General features: G+C 40.4%; 1 protein-coding gene across 2 annotated transcripts in view; it reads right to left on the bottom strand.

The window, feature by feature from the left end:
• RAPGEF5 (Rap guanine nucleotide exchange factor 5) overlaps positions 1-17546 on the bottom strand; it is a 232836-nt gene that overhangs the window by 150945 nt on the left and 64345 nt on the right. For both annotated transcript variants that reach the window (XM_036247514.1, XM_036247515.1), the window contains one exon: positions 13074-13140. In XM_036247514.1, coding sequence (XP_036103407.1) covers positions 13074-13140 — 67 coding nt within the window. The remainder of the gene's footprint in view (positions 1-13073; positions 13141-17546) is intronic.

Raw genomic sequence — 17546 nt, 5'->3', positions numbered from 1 at the left:
AAATTTCATGGCACAAAGAATGAGAAGCTACAGATGTTCTGGATGAAGAAACCTGCGAAGAGCAAGCTAATGACGCCGATACCTTTCCCAGAAAGCAGGTATATCTGCTCCTTCAGTTCTCAAAGCTGCTCCTACTCCTGACCTGTGACTTCCTCAACGCCCTAATTGCTGTGCAATGCTAATCTCTTGACAAATAAAAAATATGCACATATGAAATGTATTTTAAGGAAGCAAATATTTTGAACATTCTGATTTTTGCTATAATAATAAAATACAACACTGATTATGTTTACATCATTAAACTTTTGTCTCAAGATTTTTTCCATTTTCTGATAAGTCCAGAGTATTTTCTTTTTCTTTTTTTTTTTATCCTCACCCAAGGATATTTTTCCATTTTTTGTACAGATAGAGTGGGAGGGAGAGAGAGGAAGGGAGGGAGAGAGAGAAACATCGACGTGAAGGGACACATCGAGTGGCTGCCACCCGCACAACCAACCAGGGCCAGGGACGAACTGCAACCGAGGTACGTGCCCTTAGCGGAAACCGAACCCGGGTCTCTCCGGACCGCAGGCCGACGCTCTAACCGCTGAGCCAAACTGGCCAGGGCAAATCCAGAGTATTTTCAATCAATACCACATTTAAATAATTCTTCAGTGAATTTATATGATACAAATAATTTAACAAAGTCTCTTTATTTATTTTTTAATCCTCACCTAAGGATGTGTTTATTGATTTTAGAGAGAGGGGGAGAAAGAGAGAGAGAGAGAGACAATCAGTTGCCTCCCATTTTTGTTGTACACAACGATGCTCCAACCAACTGAGCCACCTGGCCAGGGCTTTACAAAGTATCTTTAAAGACATAAAATAACTTGCAAGCTCATGTCTTACTATACCTTCTATTCCATATTACATGCCACTCCTTGCATAGTAAATTGCCTTTTCCCAATCACTGTATTTTTTGGAGGTAAACTTCTCAGCTATAGCAATGTTATAATCACAACACTAATCAGGTCTCAGAGATTTTATGGCTCTCCTCTGGTAGGAGTCTCCTATCTGCAGGGCTAGACTCCTGCAGAAGCATGAAGGGATGCTGCTTTAGAAACACTGTACTGGGATGAATCCACATCAAATAAGACCTTTTCCAACTAGAAAGTCTATCTAGTTGGAAATTGCTAACATGGGAGGGGTTCCTGGGATACCAAGATTCAGAACTCAAGATGCAAAAGCCTAAAACAGGCAAAGAAACCCTCCATTACTTTTATGCCAACCTTGAAAGAAGTTCAAGGATTCCAGTTAGTGGGTAGAGTCACAGCCCATAGGACTGTTATAGAATTAAGTGAGTTAATACCTGAAGCATCTGGGATGATGCCTGACATAAAGTAAGTGCTTTTTGAGTGCTAGCCACCTTCACCATCATCATCATCATCATCATCATCATCGCATTAGTCTAATTAATATAGTTGAGCTTAACAATAAAATAAATAGAACAAAAGACAATCCAGTCTTCAATTGTCTTAATATTTCATGTGTTTAAGCCCCTTCTTCCCACCTGATTTATAAACTCTTTGACAACCAGTGCTACTGCTGCTTATTATATTCCACTTACCTAGCAACACCCCTCCCCTCACCCCCAGCAACTGGCATAAAAGGGACTGAGTGATATGTTCCATCGGAAAGTTGTGAACAGTGCTTAAAGTGCTTGCATTTTCAGAATTTACTTTAAAAATAAGCTTTTAGATTTCCACGGAATTCCGAAGCCTTTATAAATGTATGAAGGGCAGACTTCAGTTTTAGAAATTCACTTTGAAACTTCAAAGGTTTCAATCAACTAGCTGTGGCCTGGCAGCTTCTGACATTTGAGAGATAACTGCTATTTTATGAATCAAGGGACTGCGGGCATGTGTTCAACAAGAAATGTGTATTAATTTTGTAGTTTTGCCATAATAAATCACTACCCATTTAGTGGCTTAGAAAGACATCCATTTATCATCTCACATTTCGAGAGGTCAGAAGTCAGTGTGGCTTAACGGGATCCTCTGCTTAGAGACTCACGAGGCGAAAATCAAGGTAGGGGCAGGGCTGTGATCCTTCTGGAAGCTCTGGGGGAGGACATGCTTCCAAGTTCATTCAGGTTTTGGGAGGAATCTATCTATCTGTAGAATAGGGGGGGTGCCTGTTTTCTGGCTGAATGTCGCCTGAAATCTGCCCTTAACTCCTAGAGGGGCCCCCCTCCCCCCAGTCATTGTATGTGGGCTCCTCCTCCTCAGAACCAGCAATGCTAAACTTAATCTTAATCATGTTTGGACTTTTTAAAAACCTTTTCTTCTGCCATTTCTCTTTAACTATTGCCAGAGCAAGTTCTTAGCTTTTTTTTGGCTAATCCTCACCTGAGGATATTTTTCCATTGATTTTTAGAGTGGAAGGAAGGCAGGGAGGGAGGGAGGAAGGGGGAGAGAGAGAGAGAGAGAGAGAGAGAGAGAGAGAGAGAGAGAGAGAGAGAGAGAGAGAGAGAGAAACATCAATGTGAGAGAGACACACACAGACTGGTTGCTTCCCACATGACCCCGACCAGGGCTGGGGATCAAGCCTGCAACCAAGCTACATGCCCTTGACTGGACTTGAACCCATGACCTTTTGGTACACAGGTCGATGCTCTAACCACTGAGCAAAACCATCCAGGGCAAGTTCTTAGCTTTTAAGGGCTCATGAGATTCGACTGGGTTCATGTAGGCAATCCAGGTGTGTAGCATTAATTTCATCTGTAATGTACCTTTTACCATCCAATGTGATATTTACAAGTACTAATTAGGGTTTTCATCTTTGGGGGACCAGTCTACCTACCACAGAATAGTAACACAGATTCTCAGGGCCTTCCTGAAAAACTATCCCTTTTTAGGGCCTAGTAGTAACTTGCTAATAGAATCTAGTTCTGAAAAAATGATTTATTTACCTGTGATAAAATCTTTACCAAAGTTCACATACTTCTGAATGCACATAATGAAACCAGAAGCCCTCCAAACCAGTCTAAATGAGTTCTCAATCACTAAACCACAGGCAGTGTTTATCCGTTGCATGATTCCTAAACGGTTAAAACTTAAAATGTTGTTCACTCTAACTTGACAGGTCTCATTTCATACAATTTTTCAAATTAAAAAAAAAAAATCTAATTTCAGAACTCAAACTCCATTTGTTGAGACCTTTTCACTAACTATAAAGTGTTTTAAATGAAGATAATGTGGCAAATTGCTTTAGGAACCCTAAATTGTTCTTTTTAATTAACGTCGACTCTCAGTTAATACCTCCTTTCTGAAATGCTCCATCTCTCCAGCGCGAGTGATTATATACTCGGCTGTGTAGACTGAAACGTGACAGTGTATGAACAGCACTAGCAGAATTCGCACAAGGTGGACACACCGCTGCTATGAGTCACTCTCTGCGTTTTACCCATTTCTCAGTTGGTCTTCTGCAATCAACAGGCTAGTAAATTAACCGCTGCAAGCCAGATGTTTCTCTAATTTACCCACACAGAAGGTCATCTCTGTGTTTATAATAGCAAACTCTTGAAAGTCAGCATAATATTAAAAAATTGGGGAAATGGTAGTTCATAGAATGGGATACTACTTCTAGCACTGAAAACTTATTAAGTGAAAAGTACAGACCACAAAATAAAAGGGTCATTTTTTTTTTATCCTCACCCGAGGACATTTTTCCATTTTTTGTTCAGATAGAGTGGGAGGGAGGGAGAGGAAGAGAGAGAGAGGGAAACATCGACGTGAAAGGGACACATCGAGTGGCTGCCACCTGCACGACCAACCAGGGCCGGGGACAAACTGCAACCGAGGTACGTGCCCTTAGCGGGAACCGAACCCGGGTCTCTCTGGACCGCAGGCCGATGCTCTAACCGCTGAGTCAAACTGGCCAGGGCAAAAGGGTAATTTTTAATTTAAAGAAATATACATACAAGTAAAGTAACCTAGATAGCAATAAACACTAGAGTGTTAATAAGTTATTTCTGAGTGGTTTCATGATGGGCAGTTTTTTTGTTGTTGTTTTTTTTTGTATTCTGGGATTTTAAAAAAATTGTTAAGTCTTTAAGTGCAAGTTAAATAATCCAAGTGTCAGGTAAATAAAAAGAAAACTGCAGAGTACACTCCACAGTAATGACAACTCCCCACCAGGTTTACTATCATGTTGACACTTACATACAAAGGAATAGATTTCACACCACTTCTACCCAGTAGTCACATGAAACTTTATTATAGTCTAATTTTTACAACAAAGCAGAAACTAATTTAAAATCTACCTTATTCCATCACCACCAAAAAAATTCAAGTGATTTTTACTTTTTTCTATGCCTCCTGGTCCTTCTGCAATATGAACATACTATAAAGCTATAATATTGACTTAAGAATGCAAACATTACACTTCATTAAACATCTATAAGAAATTTTATTCTAAATGAATGCACAAAGAAGCAGCACAACATGAAATGTTCATGAATCATCCTTTTAAAGTTCCTTGAACTTCCCTCAGGATTTCACAGGAACATTTCGCAGACTCATGACTGTCAATACACAAACTGACAGCTGAATGGTATGTTTCTATTCCTTGACAATGAAAAACGTCTATGTTTTCTATGCGTACTGCCTATCAAAATAATTTTCTTTGTCTTGGGAATAGATACCCAAATACCATAGGCTTGTGAAGTGTTCCTGTGCGATCCACCTAAGGGAAACAGCTCTCCAGTGGACCTACAGCCCAAGGCCCTCTGGACACTCTAGCTGATGAGGGAAGGTACCAACAAGCCCCATGAGTTCTTATAAAAAACAAGAACAAGGAATACTATACCAGAAATGTGCTACAATTCCTCCGGTGCCTTTTTAATGCTCCTCGAAACCAGATCTGTCTTCTAGGGTCTCACTTGACACTTTCTCTAAAAACTCAATCCACCTGGCCCTTCTCCAAGTCACAGAGTAGCTCTAAGCCCCTGGAAGAGCAGGAGCCAGGCTAAGGATTCCAAGTAAGAATTTTATGTTCCCTACAGATAAGAAATATAAGGTAACAAGATGTTCACGATCCTGTGGCAGCCAGACAGAAGGTTGGTCATTGCCCAAGTGAGCAACTTACTTTTATTCCCAGAACAAACATGCTCGCTCAGGTCTGTGACAGATGAAGTAAAGGGAGATTAACGACACTCCGTTTCTCCCTTCCCCAGAAAGGAAGAGGCAGACAGCCTGCCAAAAAAAACCATATGTCTAAATGTGGCAGAAAGCATCACTGGCTTGTGCTTGTCATGCATTAAGTGCGACAGATCCTCCCCACGTTGACGAACCTAAGACTATTTCTAGATCTTGCTAACTTGGCATACAGTCTCTTAAGTCTCTAAAAGTCTATCTTTCTGAGATTCATCAAAACCCAAATCCTAGGCTATTTCTCCTTGCTGAACCAGTACCAATGGGAAAGTTTCCGAGGTGAAAAGCTGTGTCTGTTATCTTCAGATACTACTGTTGAAAAGAACATTTTCTCCGATGAATTGAATCCACCTTGCAGATTCATCAAGAAGTGCGAACCATAGAAACCCTGGCCACTCTGTATGCTTCCTAGACCCAGAAGGTATAAACCAAGTCCTGTGAAAGACACATCCTTAAAGAAATGGCTGAAGCCTCCGGTGAAAGATGAGACATGGCAAAGGTGTTTCAAACAAGCGTAAGCAAAGTCTGAGACCGAGCAACATCAGAGGAAGGAGATGGCTGACAAGACAGAGGATCCTGAAAAGCTGACGTCTTTGCGTTTCCCGGAGTCATGTGTCCAGAGATACAGGACAACCAGCTGTTTGGTAAGGCCCAGGTCCTTGTGCCTCTGTAGCCAGTATTTCCCAAGAGGACTCTAAGGAAGAGGACTTGGGAGACAAATCAAAGATCCAAGTTAAGTGCAAGCCTTAGTTAATGAGAGTAAAATCAGATCCATCTTACCGGTCAAGTGGATGGGGGAAGTGAGAACCAGACTAGCTAGAAGGAATGCCAGAATCATGAGAGAACAGGCTCACAACTGACTTGAAAACTGATAGTTACTTCACAGTTTCTGGACACTGAACAGGGGAAAAGGTTTTTGTGAAGTTTTCAATGTGCAACGGTTAGTAATCATCATCTCTCTCTCTTTTTTTTCTTTCTAGAGAAATACAGAAAGACATTCCATAGCAGGTTTCTTTTTCTCTAACACTTTCCCCCAAAAGCATGGATTATTTGTTTCTTGGGGCTTCATCTGCTTTAAGATCTTCTAGAATTCATAGCAGACACCTTCATTTATAAGTTGGGTTTGATTGGCAAGTAAGATTTTTTAGCTCAGGGGCATTTCTCAGAGGAGTGGCAATGCACCCCAAGACCCTAAGAGAAGGAATTTAGAAAATACCATTAAAAGCATCAGAAGCGCCAGGCTGGGGTGGCTCCATGGATTGAGCATCGTCCCATGGACTGAGAGGTCCTGGTTTGATTCCTGGTCAGGGCACATGCCCAGGTTGCAGGCTCGATCCCCAGTAGGGGGTGGTGTGCAGGAGGCAGGCAATCTATGTTTCTCTCTGACATCAATGTTTCTATTTCTCCTTTCCTCTCTCCCTAAAAAATATAAAAATAAAAATAAAAATATCAACATATTAAAAAAAAAAAAGCAACAGAAGCTTCAGTTTTACATTCAAGTTGGATAAACCGAAGAACATGAGTGGGGAGATAGGGCAGAAACATGCAGAGAAATGGAAACTGAAGGCAATTATAAACTAAGTCAGCTCTGAGAAAGAATATGAGGGTGTAAGTGTCTAGTTAAATGGTCCCAGTATCATATTTTGCTTTCATCCCCACTGACCTCTCTTTCTAAATTCTGAACACTTGATTTGTGATTTTAATTCATCTCTCAAGATTTGGCCACACACTTTCCACCACTATCACCTCCAACGCAGTTTTATTGTAGATACTCAACACTGTTTTCTTTCACCATCCAAGCGATGGCTGATTTCAAGCAGTACCAAGTATCATCCCACATGCCCCTGTCCTTTCATAAATGCCACTAATGTAACCATGCCACCCAACAGGCATCTAATACATAAAACTCACATCTCAGCCTAACTCACATCACCTCTGCGGCTTGCCAATTAGACTGTGTGGACAAAGATCACAAATTTCACTGAGGCCCAGATAAGACATTTGTGTTTTCTTCTTCCTACAATTTCCACTACGAAAATTTAGCCTAAAAAAAAAGAAATAGCCTGAGGGGGATTGCTTCGGATGTTCATTTTTTAAGGAAGCGGAAAATGAAAGTCTAGAATCAGTTTTTAGCTCCTATTTAAGGATATCTGTGTTTCTATTTTCTGTCTGTGGATGCTTCCCAAGTATTTTCAGTTCTATATAATGCCTCAAAGTTTAACATATTTCCTAAATTTACATTCTAAGAACTATGGCTTTGAAAGCAACACTTAATTCATTGTACATTTCTCCCTATATTTTGTTTACCCTTATTGTCATACAAACATATAAAAGTCATATCATAAATGTTGAGTTCATGTTTAAAAAGAAAATAAAATCATGCTTGGAACTTCAACAAGAGAACTGGTAGGCTATATCACTCAAGGGCCCTTCTCAGCCCACCGGCTTTATCAGACCAACAGAGACACATAGTAAATGAAAAACAGAAAATTTTCAAGGTAACACAATTTGTAGGGTCAGAAGACAGAAAGAAAGCTAAGGTGCTAAGGCAGAAATCAGATGTACAACAGAGAAACAATATCTAGACAGTACTGTCTGGAGGGTTTCTGTAGACTTTCTATAATGGAAGAATACTGTTATAACCATGTCCTTTTCCCATAAGCTGAACACTTCTTACAGACTTTTATTGTTTTGGTTTGTGGATATCAGACACTTGGAAGTGTGGTTCTTTGCTAAAAATCACCAGAAATATGGCTGGAACATTTTTATCATTCATGTTTGTATAAATTCAACAACTGTAAATTTGACTCTATAAAGACATTTTTATTTCTACACATGCACGATCTTCTCGTGTTCCTTTAATATGAAAAGACACTTGTGATTTCTTCCAGGGTAGAATTTCAGGGATTATTATTTTCTTTAGATGACAGGGTGTTTCCCTTGATAAACCTAAACTGGGACTAAGAAATAAACTATTGGGATTAAAGAAATGAAGATATTTTTAAGACAGCACCTACAAAACTACCATGTTTTGTGTTTTTTTTTAAATTTTACTAATGAAATTGTTGTTATTACAGATGTTTCTCCTTCTTCCTCCCCAGGCACCCTCCTCCCGATCCCGTCACCAACAGGATTGTTGTCTATGTCTATTGGTTATGCATATATGCATATAAGTTCTTTGGTTTATCTCATCCCCAAACTCCCATGTTGGAATAAAAAGAGATGAACACAGAGGGCCGTACAGTGAATGGTATTGCTGGGAGCCACTGCCCCAAACACACAAACCCTTGAGGAGCAGGTTAGCACTGCGTTACAGATGTCACGGTGCTTTCCTTGTGAATGCACGCTGGGTCGCAGTAGATGAGAACTGTTCCCTGAGTGAGGTATGCAACTATTTTCTTTCCTGCAGGGTGTTAGCATCTACGTAACCAAGTTTTTCTACAACTGTCAGCAGGAACGACTGCATTATGAAGACTGAAGCACAACAGTCCCTTAATAAATGCTTATACAATGATTGAAGACATTTTAGAACATAGTGTCTAGTCTAGCTACTCAACTTGACCAAGGTCATACTTGGAAGAATTAAGAATCAAGGTCCTCAATCTCAGTTTAATGATATTTTCACTATTCTGGGCCAATAGAAGAGATGAAATGTTCTCCTCTGCCCTTTGTTCTCATTCCTAAGTACCACTACTCTGCACCTTACCTAAGTTGATTTGGTCTTTTAGCTTGGAGATTTTTTCAAGATTATCTCAATCAAATACGTAGCAAACACTTTGCTATCCATCCCTCCTTTGTAGAGGCTTTCTTGAATTTGACGTTCATGGTATAAACCGTTAGTTATTTCCACTTCCTCTCGCTGTCTTTCACACCCCCCCAGTGCCCCGCTACTCAAGACTCTGTCTTCCCCTCTGCTCTTCAGTCTCTCTGTATCATCCCCATAACTTTAGACCTGACCTCTCTGAGCTCCAGATTCACATCTCCAGGTGCTTCCCGAGTATTTTTATGTTCCTATCTCCTCTAATTCAGTATGTCCAAAAATATATCATCTCTCCTTCCACATATTTTACTCAACTTCCTAACAGTATCATCACTTTTTTATTCATGCAAACTCATAACTTTAGTCATCTGACTTCCTCTGCCTTTAAGACCAGTCCTATTGATTTTTTAAAAAATGTTTGCGTTACTTTTTGAATTGTTTTGTTTTGGTTCCCACAAAAACCACCATGGTTTTCATCAGCCTCTCAGCCAGATTCCTCACTTCCAGCTCATCATCTTTCTTAAACATCTACTTCATCACTTTTCTCAACTAGGACTTTCTCTAATCAGGTGGGTTTACTCACTAGATTTTAATTCTTTCTCATTCCTCTGTCTGCATGCAATAAATCCCATGGCTAGAATACACATCCTCCTAATCACTGCCTGTTCAAATCCTGCCTTTAATAGTAATTCAAGTCCAGTCCCTTCAATGAAGCTTTCTGTTACTGTTCTTGAATTTACTACCTACACACCACAATTTTTGGTGTCCAACTGCCAATCACTCTATATGTTAACTTTTAAAATCTACTTGTCTTCCCGGTAAGGCTGTAGGAACCACAGCTTACAGGTCTTTGGTGCTTCTGAAAATATCCCTAAAACTGCATTACATTATAAAAAATGAACCATAGTAGTTTACTCTATTTATTTACTTTTTTTTTTGTGGTACATTCCCCTAGCAGGAACCGAACTCGGGACTTTCTGGTCCGCAGGCCGCTGCTCAACCACTGAGCCAAACTAGTAGTTAAGAGAAGATGATTAGGAAGTAGAAAATTCTACGTTTAGATCCTAGCTTTGTTCTGTTCTAGATGGGTGACCTGGGGCAAATTACTTAACCTCCACAAGCTTTCATATCTATAAAACAGAGATAATCCCACCTATTTCATAGGGCTGTTGTAAGTTTAACAGAATGTGTATTACACATATACAATGTTGAACACAGTACCTGGTCCATGGTGAGTGCCTTTTTAAGGATTTTACACACACTAGGCACTCTTCTTTGGTCCATATTTTAAAATTTATGATCTACAGATTCAATGCAATCCCTATCAAAATTCCAATGGCAATTTTCACATACATAGAACAAAAAAAATACTAAAATCTGTATGGAATCACAAAAGACTCCACATAGCCAAAGAAATATTGAGAAAGAAGAACAAAGCTGGAGGCATCATATTCTGTTTCAAACTATAATACAAAGCTATTGTAATAAAAACAGTATGGCATTAGCATAAAAACAGACACATACATCAATGGAACAGAATAGAGAGCCCAAAAATAAACCCACACTTATATGATCAATTCATGTATGACAATGAATATTTAAGAATATACAATGGGGAAAAGACAGCCTCTTCAACAAATGGTGTTGGGAAAACTGGACAGACACATGTAAAAGAATGAAACTGGATCACTATCTTAAACTATATTAAAAAATTAACTCAAAATGGATTAAATACTTGAATGTAAGACCTGAAGCCATAAAAATCCTAGAAGAAACCATAAGAAATAACCTCACTGACATCAGTCTTGATGATGACTTTTTTGGTTCTAAAACCAAAGCAAAGTCAACCACAGCAAAAAATCAGTAAGTGGAATGACATCAAACTAAAAAGCTTCTACACATCAAGGAAAACCATCAACAAAGTGAAAAGGCAATCTACTAATGGAAAAAAATATTTGCAAATCATATATCTAAGAGCTTAATATCCAAAAAAAATTTTATATATATATATATATATATATATACACACACACACACACACACACACACACACACACACTCATACAACTCAATAGCAAAAAAAACAAAAATACAAACAACAACAAAACAACAGTCCAATTTAAAAATGGACAGGAGATTTAAATATACATGTCTCCAAAGATGACATACAGATGGCCAACAGGTATGTAAAAAGATGCTCAACATCATTCATCATCAGTAAAATGCAAATAAAAAGCTCAATGAAATATCATTGCACATCTTGTTAGAATGGCTATTGTCAAAAAGACAAGAAATAACACGTGTTGGCAAGGATGTGGAGAAAAGGGAACCCTTGTACACTGTTGGTGGGAATGTAAATTGGGGCAAACACTACGGAAAACAGTATGGAGGGTCCTAAAAAAATTAAAAATAGAACTACTGAATGATCCAGTAATTCCATACTTGGGTAATTTATTGAAAGAAAAGGAAAATACTAACTAGGAAAAATATCTGTGCCCCCAACATTATTTACAAGATATGTAAACAACTGGTGTCCATCAACAGATAAATGGATAAAGAAAATGTGTGTGTGTGTGTGTGTATACATACATATATACATATATATGTATGTATGTGTATATATATAATGGAATATTATCCAGAGGCGGGTGAGGGGTGAGCAAAATGGGTAAAGGGAGTCAAAGGTACAAACTTCCAATTATAAAATAAATAAGTCAGGGGAGGTAACGTATAGCATGGTAACTTCAGTTGATAATATTGTATTGTATATTTGAAAGTCTCTAAGAGAGTAAACCTTAAAAATTTACATCACAAGAAAAACAATTCTGTAACTATGTATGATGACAGATGTTAACTAGACTTATTGTAGTGATCATGTCACACTATACAGAAATACTGAATCATTCTATTGAAACTAATATAATTATGTATGTCAATTATATTTCAATAAAAAAAAGATAAAAGTAAGCTGCAGAGGTCATGCTAACTAGTTCTTCTTACCATGCTGTCAAGATCCCATTTCACATGAAGTTTTACATTAGCGATCACTGTATTTAGTAAAAAAAAATTACTTTTCTAAGCTATGTTTAAGAAGAGTAGGAAAGACAACTTTTAACTCGCAAGCTGTGCCCAGATGCCAACCTGGTGTATAAAAATGTATGCATAAGATCAGTTTCACCCATACATATAACTCAATCCAGTATGATTTTCAGCAATTGCCATTCTAATAATACAGTTAAAGCAAAATGAAAGAATTGTTGGTAAAGCTGGAAAAGTTTCCAGGAAGTCAAGCCACTGGATAAAGATTTTGTGTGAAGGGCCCTGGCCGGTTTGGCTCAGCGGTTAGAGCGTCGGCCTGCGGTCCGGAGAGACCCGGGTTCGGTTCCCGCTAAGGGCATGTACCTCGGTTGCAGTTTGTCCCCGGCCCTGGTTGGTCGTGCGGGTGGCAGCCACTCGATGTGTCCCTTTCACGTCGATGTTTCTCTCTCTCTCTCTTCCTCTCTCTCCCTCCCACTCTATCTGTACAAAAAATGGAAAAAAAAAAATGTCCTCAGGTGAGGATAAAAAAAAAGATTTTGTGTGAAGGAATGCTAGAGCCCTTCAAACGGAAGCTCCATGATTAGCAACAAGAGCTGGATTTTTCTATGAAGATGGGCGTTAGCCTTTCTTCAACCAGCAAGGCATTACCAACTCTGATTCGTGGCTTTAAGAAGCACAGTGAAAATGTTGCAATCTAGTACATGAAAAACCAACAACCTGACCTTTTGTTGGCTGTGGTAATTCATTTTTTGTTTTTCCTAATGAAAAAAATCTTCTTTTTTTGTGCAGCAGGTAACAACTTTCCCTAGTTTAAGCCATACTGTATTTAAAAAGTCAGATATTGTGCCTCCACTAAGGTTGCAGGAATTTTCCACCAGGAATATCTATGATCTTGCAGGAACGGCTGCATCAAGTATAGAAAGTCCATGCCATTGTCTTCTTCTGCCTTGCATGGTGCCTCTCATAATGATGAGCAGCCACAGGGCAAGTGTCTCTACATCACTGCCCAAATGCCTCCCTTCGAAAATCCTAGATTCATTGCTTCTGCACCCCTGGGAAGGGAATTACATGCATGGCCTTACCGCAGACGTTAGACGAGCAAGAATTTCATCACTGCTTTCTTCTGAGTCTTCAATTTTCTGATGAGACCTTTAAAAAACAAAGAACTAATTACCCTTCAGCTTTGGGTGGCCAAATTTATCTACCAAGTTATGGGGAGTACATGGCATTCCCCACTGTTTAACACATTATTGTTTAATTATTACTGTTTAATACATTAGTCAAAGTACCCAAGCAATGAACGTGGTATCAGTCAGGCCAAGGGAACACTGCTCTGTGGCAGCCCCACTGTTCCTCCAAAAGCAATTAGCAAAAACTTCTTTACAAAACACCAACCAAATCCTGAAGATGGAGTTGTTCTCCACACGACTCCACAGAATGACCCCGGCACCCTAGGCTTACAGATATGGGCAGGAATCACAAGTGGGTGTGCATATGTGCTGGCTATGTTCTAAAATCCCCTCATGTTAAATGACATCCAGATTTTGAAAATATGAATCATGAATTTTCCACTACATCTGAGTTTCAACCAAAACAGATGTATCACAAAATGGTCTGTTATAGACCCGATACTACGATAGGATTGATGTGGAAACAGCAGAAGCAGCCCTTTGTTCTTTCTTAAGAGACACAGACCAGCTGAGAAACCAAACACACAAAATGTAGACGTTAAATAACTCACGAGACGTATAACATATTATACAGTATAAGATCAGTTTGTTTAGGAAAATCACCTTTCTAATGTAATGCATGAAGAAAATTTCACTGCACAAATGGGTGTACTAAACGTATACAATTTTCTACTTTTTAAAACAAATCTTATAGAACTGCATTCTTTTTTTTTTTTCTGGTTTGGTGCAAGAAAAAAAAATTAACTAATGCCAGTGGAATATATCAAACTGTCTCCCAGATGTATTTCCACAAGAATCCCTTCCTACCGCTCGGTGGAGCTGGAAGGGCTGCTGGGCTGGAGATGTCCTGCAGGGCAGCGTGCTCAGCAGGCAGCCCAGGGACTGATTTCAATCTCCCAATTGCAGTGGGCAGCTGCAGTGCCAGCTTGCTGGGGCAGGAGGGCGTCTCCGGCCACAGGGGAGCTAAAAAGAAGCTCCTTGAGAAAAGTAAAGCTAGCCCTGGCCGGTTTGGCTCAGCAGTTAGAGCATTGGCCCGAGGACTAGAGAGACCTGGGTTTGGTTCCAGCTAAGGGCACGTATCTCGGTTGCAGTTTGTCCCCGGCCCTGGTTGGGTCGTGTGGGTGGCAACCAGTCGATGTGTCTCTCTTGCATTGATGTTTCTCTCTCTCTTCCTCCCTCGCTCCCTCCCGCTCTGTCTGAAGATGAATGCAAAAATGTCCTTGGGTGAGGATTTAAAAAATAAATAAATAAAGCTAGTCAGATCAGTTCAGACATTGGCTTCCTGTTCTGTACATGTTATTAAACCGTTTTATAGAAAGAAAGGAAAAAAAAAAAAGCCATGCCCTTTCAATCAGAGCAGTGAGTTACTAACTACTCCCTTTACAAGACCTGCATGATACAGGTAAGAAACAGTGCGGATGTTGTCAAATAACTTAATTACTTGTGCAGCAAAGTGTTTGGAACATTAGCTAATGACCTGCCCAATAAAAACAGTAGGAACTGAGCATTATAATTTACCATATTCCCTAAAAAGCAAGTTACGTTGATAATGAATATACCAAACAATAGGCTTTATTATTAAAATGATCTATTCACAAGGTTCCCCTATACATGAAGTTTTACTAAGGGGAGATCTGTAACCCTGTATAACCTAAGCCGCCAAACCAAATTTAGATAATTAAGCTGAGGGGACTAACAGGCGTGACAGGAAATGAAGTGCCGAAAGCACCCGAGACCCCAGGGCACATGCCAGGGTGCCTACGCTCTGTTTGGTCCGGTCCGGTCTGGTCCGTAGGAGGCGTGGGCTGCTCACGCTGTCACGTCTCTCAGACCCCAGCAGACACCTGAAGGACTAGGTAATCGGACGAGGTATTTTGCACTATCGCAGATTCTGTCACGAATGTCTTTTCAACAAACCGCTGAAAGAAACTCAGAATTCCAAAGGACTGTATCAGGTCAAGAGAGATAATGAAACAGATGGGGTAAGGTAAAACAAGGAAAAGAGTCAATTACAGCCCTGGCAGGTGTGGTTGCATTGGCTGAGTGTTGTCTGGTGCACCAAAAGGTTGCTGGTTCAATTCCCAGTCAGGGCACATGCCCGGGTTATGGGCTTGATCCCTGGTAGGGGGCGTTCAGGAGGCAGCCGATGGATGTTTATCTTTCACACTGATGTTTCTCTTTCTCTCTCTTCCTCTGCCTTCCTCTCTCTCTCTAAAATCAATTAAAAACATGTTTTTTAAAAAAAAATCAATTGCAATACTTGCATGTTTTCCCCATGTATTACCCAAGAGGGCCGTGCTGCTCCGAGAACAGGAGAGGAAGAGAGAAATTCCAAGTGCGGTTACAGAAGGGAAACAGAAACCCTGGCTGGAATTGGCAGGTAATGGCAATGACAAGTTGACATTAAGACAGAAGAGGAGTGACCCCAGGAAGGAAGACCCACCCTTGAGAGTTTGTGCCAACAGGAAGCTCCTGCCCAACAGGCACACCCCTTTAAAAATTCTCTTGGCTGCTTCTCAAGGTCTCTGCTTAGCAACAGCCCCAGCCTGAACCCAAGTCCTAGTGCTGCAGGCAGATGGCTGTGTAAGTTCTAGCGGTCAATATCTAAGGGTGCAGTTGTGAGGACACAGGAGTGGCAGAAGCCTCTGGCCCTCTGCCCTTGACCCTCTCACTGTTAAACTGGACATATCATCATTCTACCCAGTCCCCACTCAACAAACAAACAAACAAACAAAAATCTTGCCCTCCCCATAGTCCTCCCCCACCTTAAATAATGGCAAGTCCATTCTTCCAATTGAAAGTCATCTTTGATTTCCTCCCCTGCCCCCCCAACACACCCGCCCACCCACATTCCACACTGTATCCATCCTGGAATCCTATGGGCTTCAAGGTGTATCTCCTATTTGGCTACTTTTTACCACCTCTACTGCTACCACTGTGGTCCAGCCATAAAATCTCTTACCTGGACCCAGAGTAGACTTATTAATATGTAAGTGAGCTCATGCACCTGCTCTGCTCAGAATCCTCAAATGATTCTTCTTCTGCATAAAGTCAAAGTCAGTGCAGTGGCAGACGAAGCCCTCGGGATCTAGCCTCCTGGTAGTTTTTCATCTCTCCCCCTCTTCTCTCTCCTACAGCCACACTTGCTTTGCTTTCAATGCTTCTGCCCTGAGCCTCTGCACTGGCTGTCCCCCTCTTCTCAGACATCCACAGGACTCCTCTCCTCATACCCCTCCAGTCTGACAACTCTGAAGCCTTCCCTGGCCCATATCCATAGTCCTCATTCCCTACTTTATTTTTTCTCCATAAAGTTATCTACCTTTTTTTTAATCCTCATGGCAGGATATTTTTCCATTTATGCCCAGATAGAGTGGAAGGGAGAGAGAGAAAGAGAGATGTGAGAGAGACACATTGACTGCCTGCCTCCCGCATAACCCTGACCAGGGCTGGGGACCGAACCGCAACTGAGGTACATGCCCTTCAGCAGAATTGAACCCGCGACTCTTTGGTCCAAGGGCCAACACTGTAACCATTGAGCCAAACCAGCCTGGGCAAGTTTTCCACTTTTAACTAATAAATCTGTTTATAAAATTCTGTCCTTCCTACTAGACTGTAGCCTCCATGAGAGTAGAGATTTCTGTCTGTTTTGTTCATTGTTACATCTGCAACACTTAAGAGTACAAACCGGCATAAGAGGCGTTTTATAAATATTTGTTGAATGCAGGGTGGAGCAAAAGTAGCTTTACAGTTGTGGGTACATGAAACAGAGTTCAGTCTTGTATTATTATTCACTGCATTATTTTCCATATGAACAACTGTCAGCCTACTTTTGCCACACCCTTTATATTAACTGAATACATTAAACTTCAAGGAATGCTCAGCTACGAACTAGGATCCCAGGAGTATCACTGCGCAAGATATTAGCTTGTTATCTAATCAAGGCAACTGAAGGTCTCTGCTTACATTCAAGGACGATTATTCCCTCTAGTTATTCCATCATTCTCCTGCTCCCTGAAGCAGGTCTTCCTTTCAGTGATCTTTTTGTCACTAAAATCCAGTAAGAATAATTCTTTTATACCTAATACCAAAGAACCAGTAACTGAAAATATATTAAATAACAGCAACATAATTATCACCCCACCTTTTCATCTTTCCCTAAGAAATAATTACTACAGCCCGGCTGGTGTGGCTCTGTGGATTGAGCATCGTCCCAATGACTGAGAGGTCCCAGTTCACTTCCCAGTCAGGACACGTGCCTGAGTTGTGGCTTGATCTCCAGTAGGGGACATGTAGGAGGCAGCCAATAGATGTTTCTCACATTGATGTTTCTATCTCTCTCTCTCTCTTAAAAAAAAAAAAAAAAAA

The sequence above is a fragment of the Molossus molossus genome, unplaced genomic scaffold (genome assembly GCF_014108415.1).
Source record: "Molossus molossus isolate mMolMol1 unplaced genomic scaffold, mMolMol1.p scaffold_m16_p_7, whole genome shotgun sequence".
NCBI lineage: Eukaryota > Metazoa > Chordata > Mammalia > Chiroptera > Molossidae > Molossus > Molossus molossus.
This window is presented reverse-complemented; position numbering and strand designations above follow the sequence as displayed.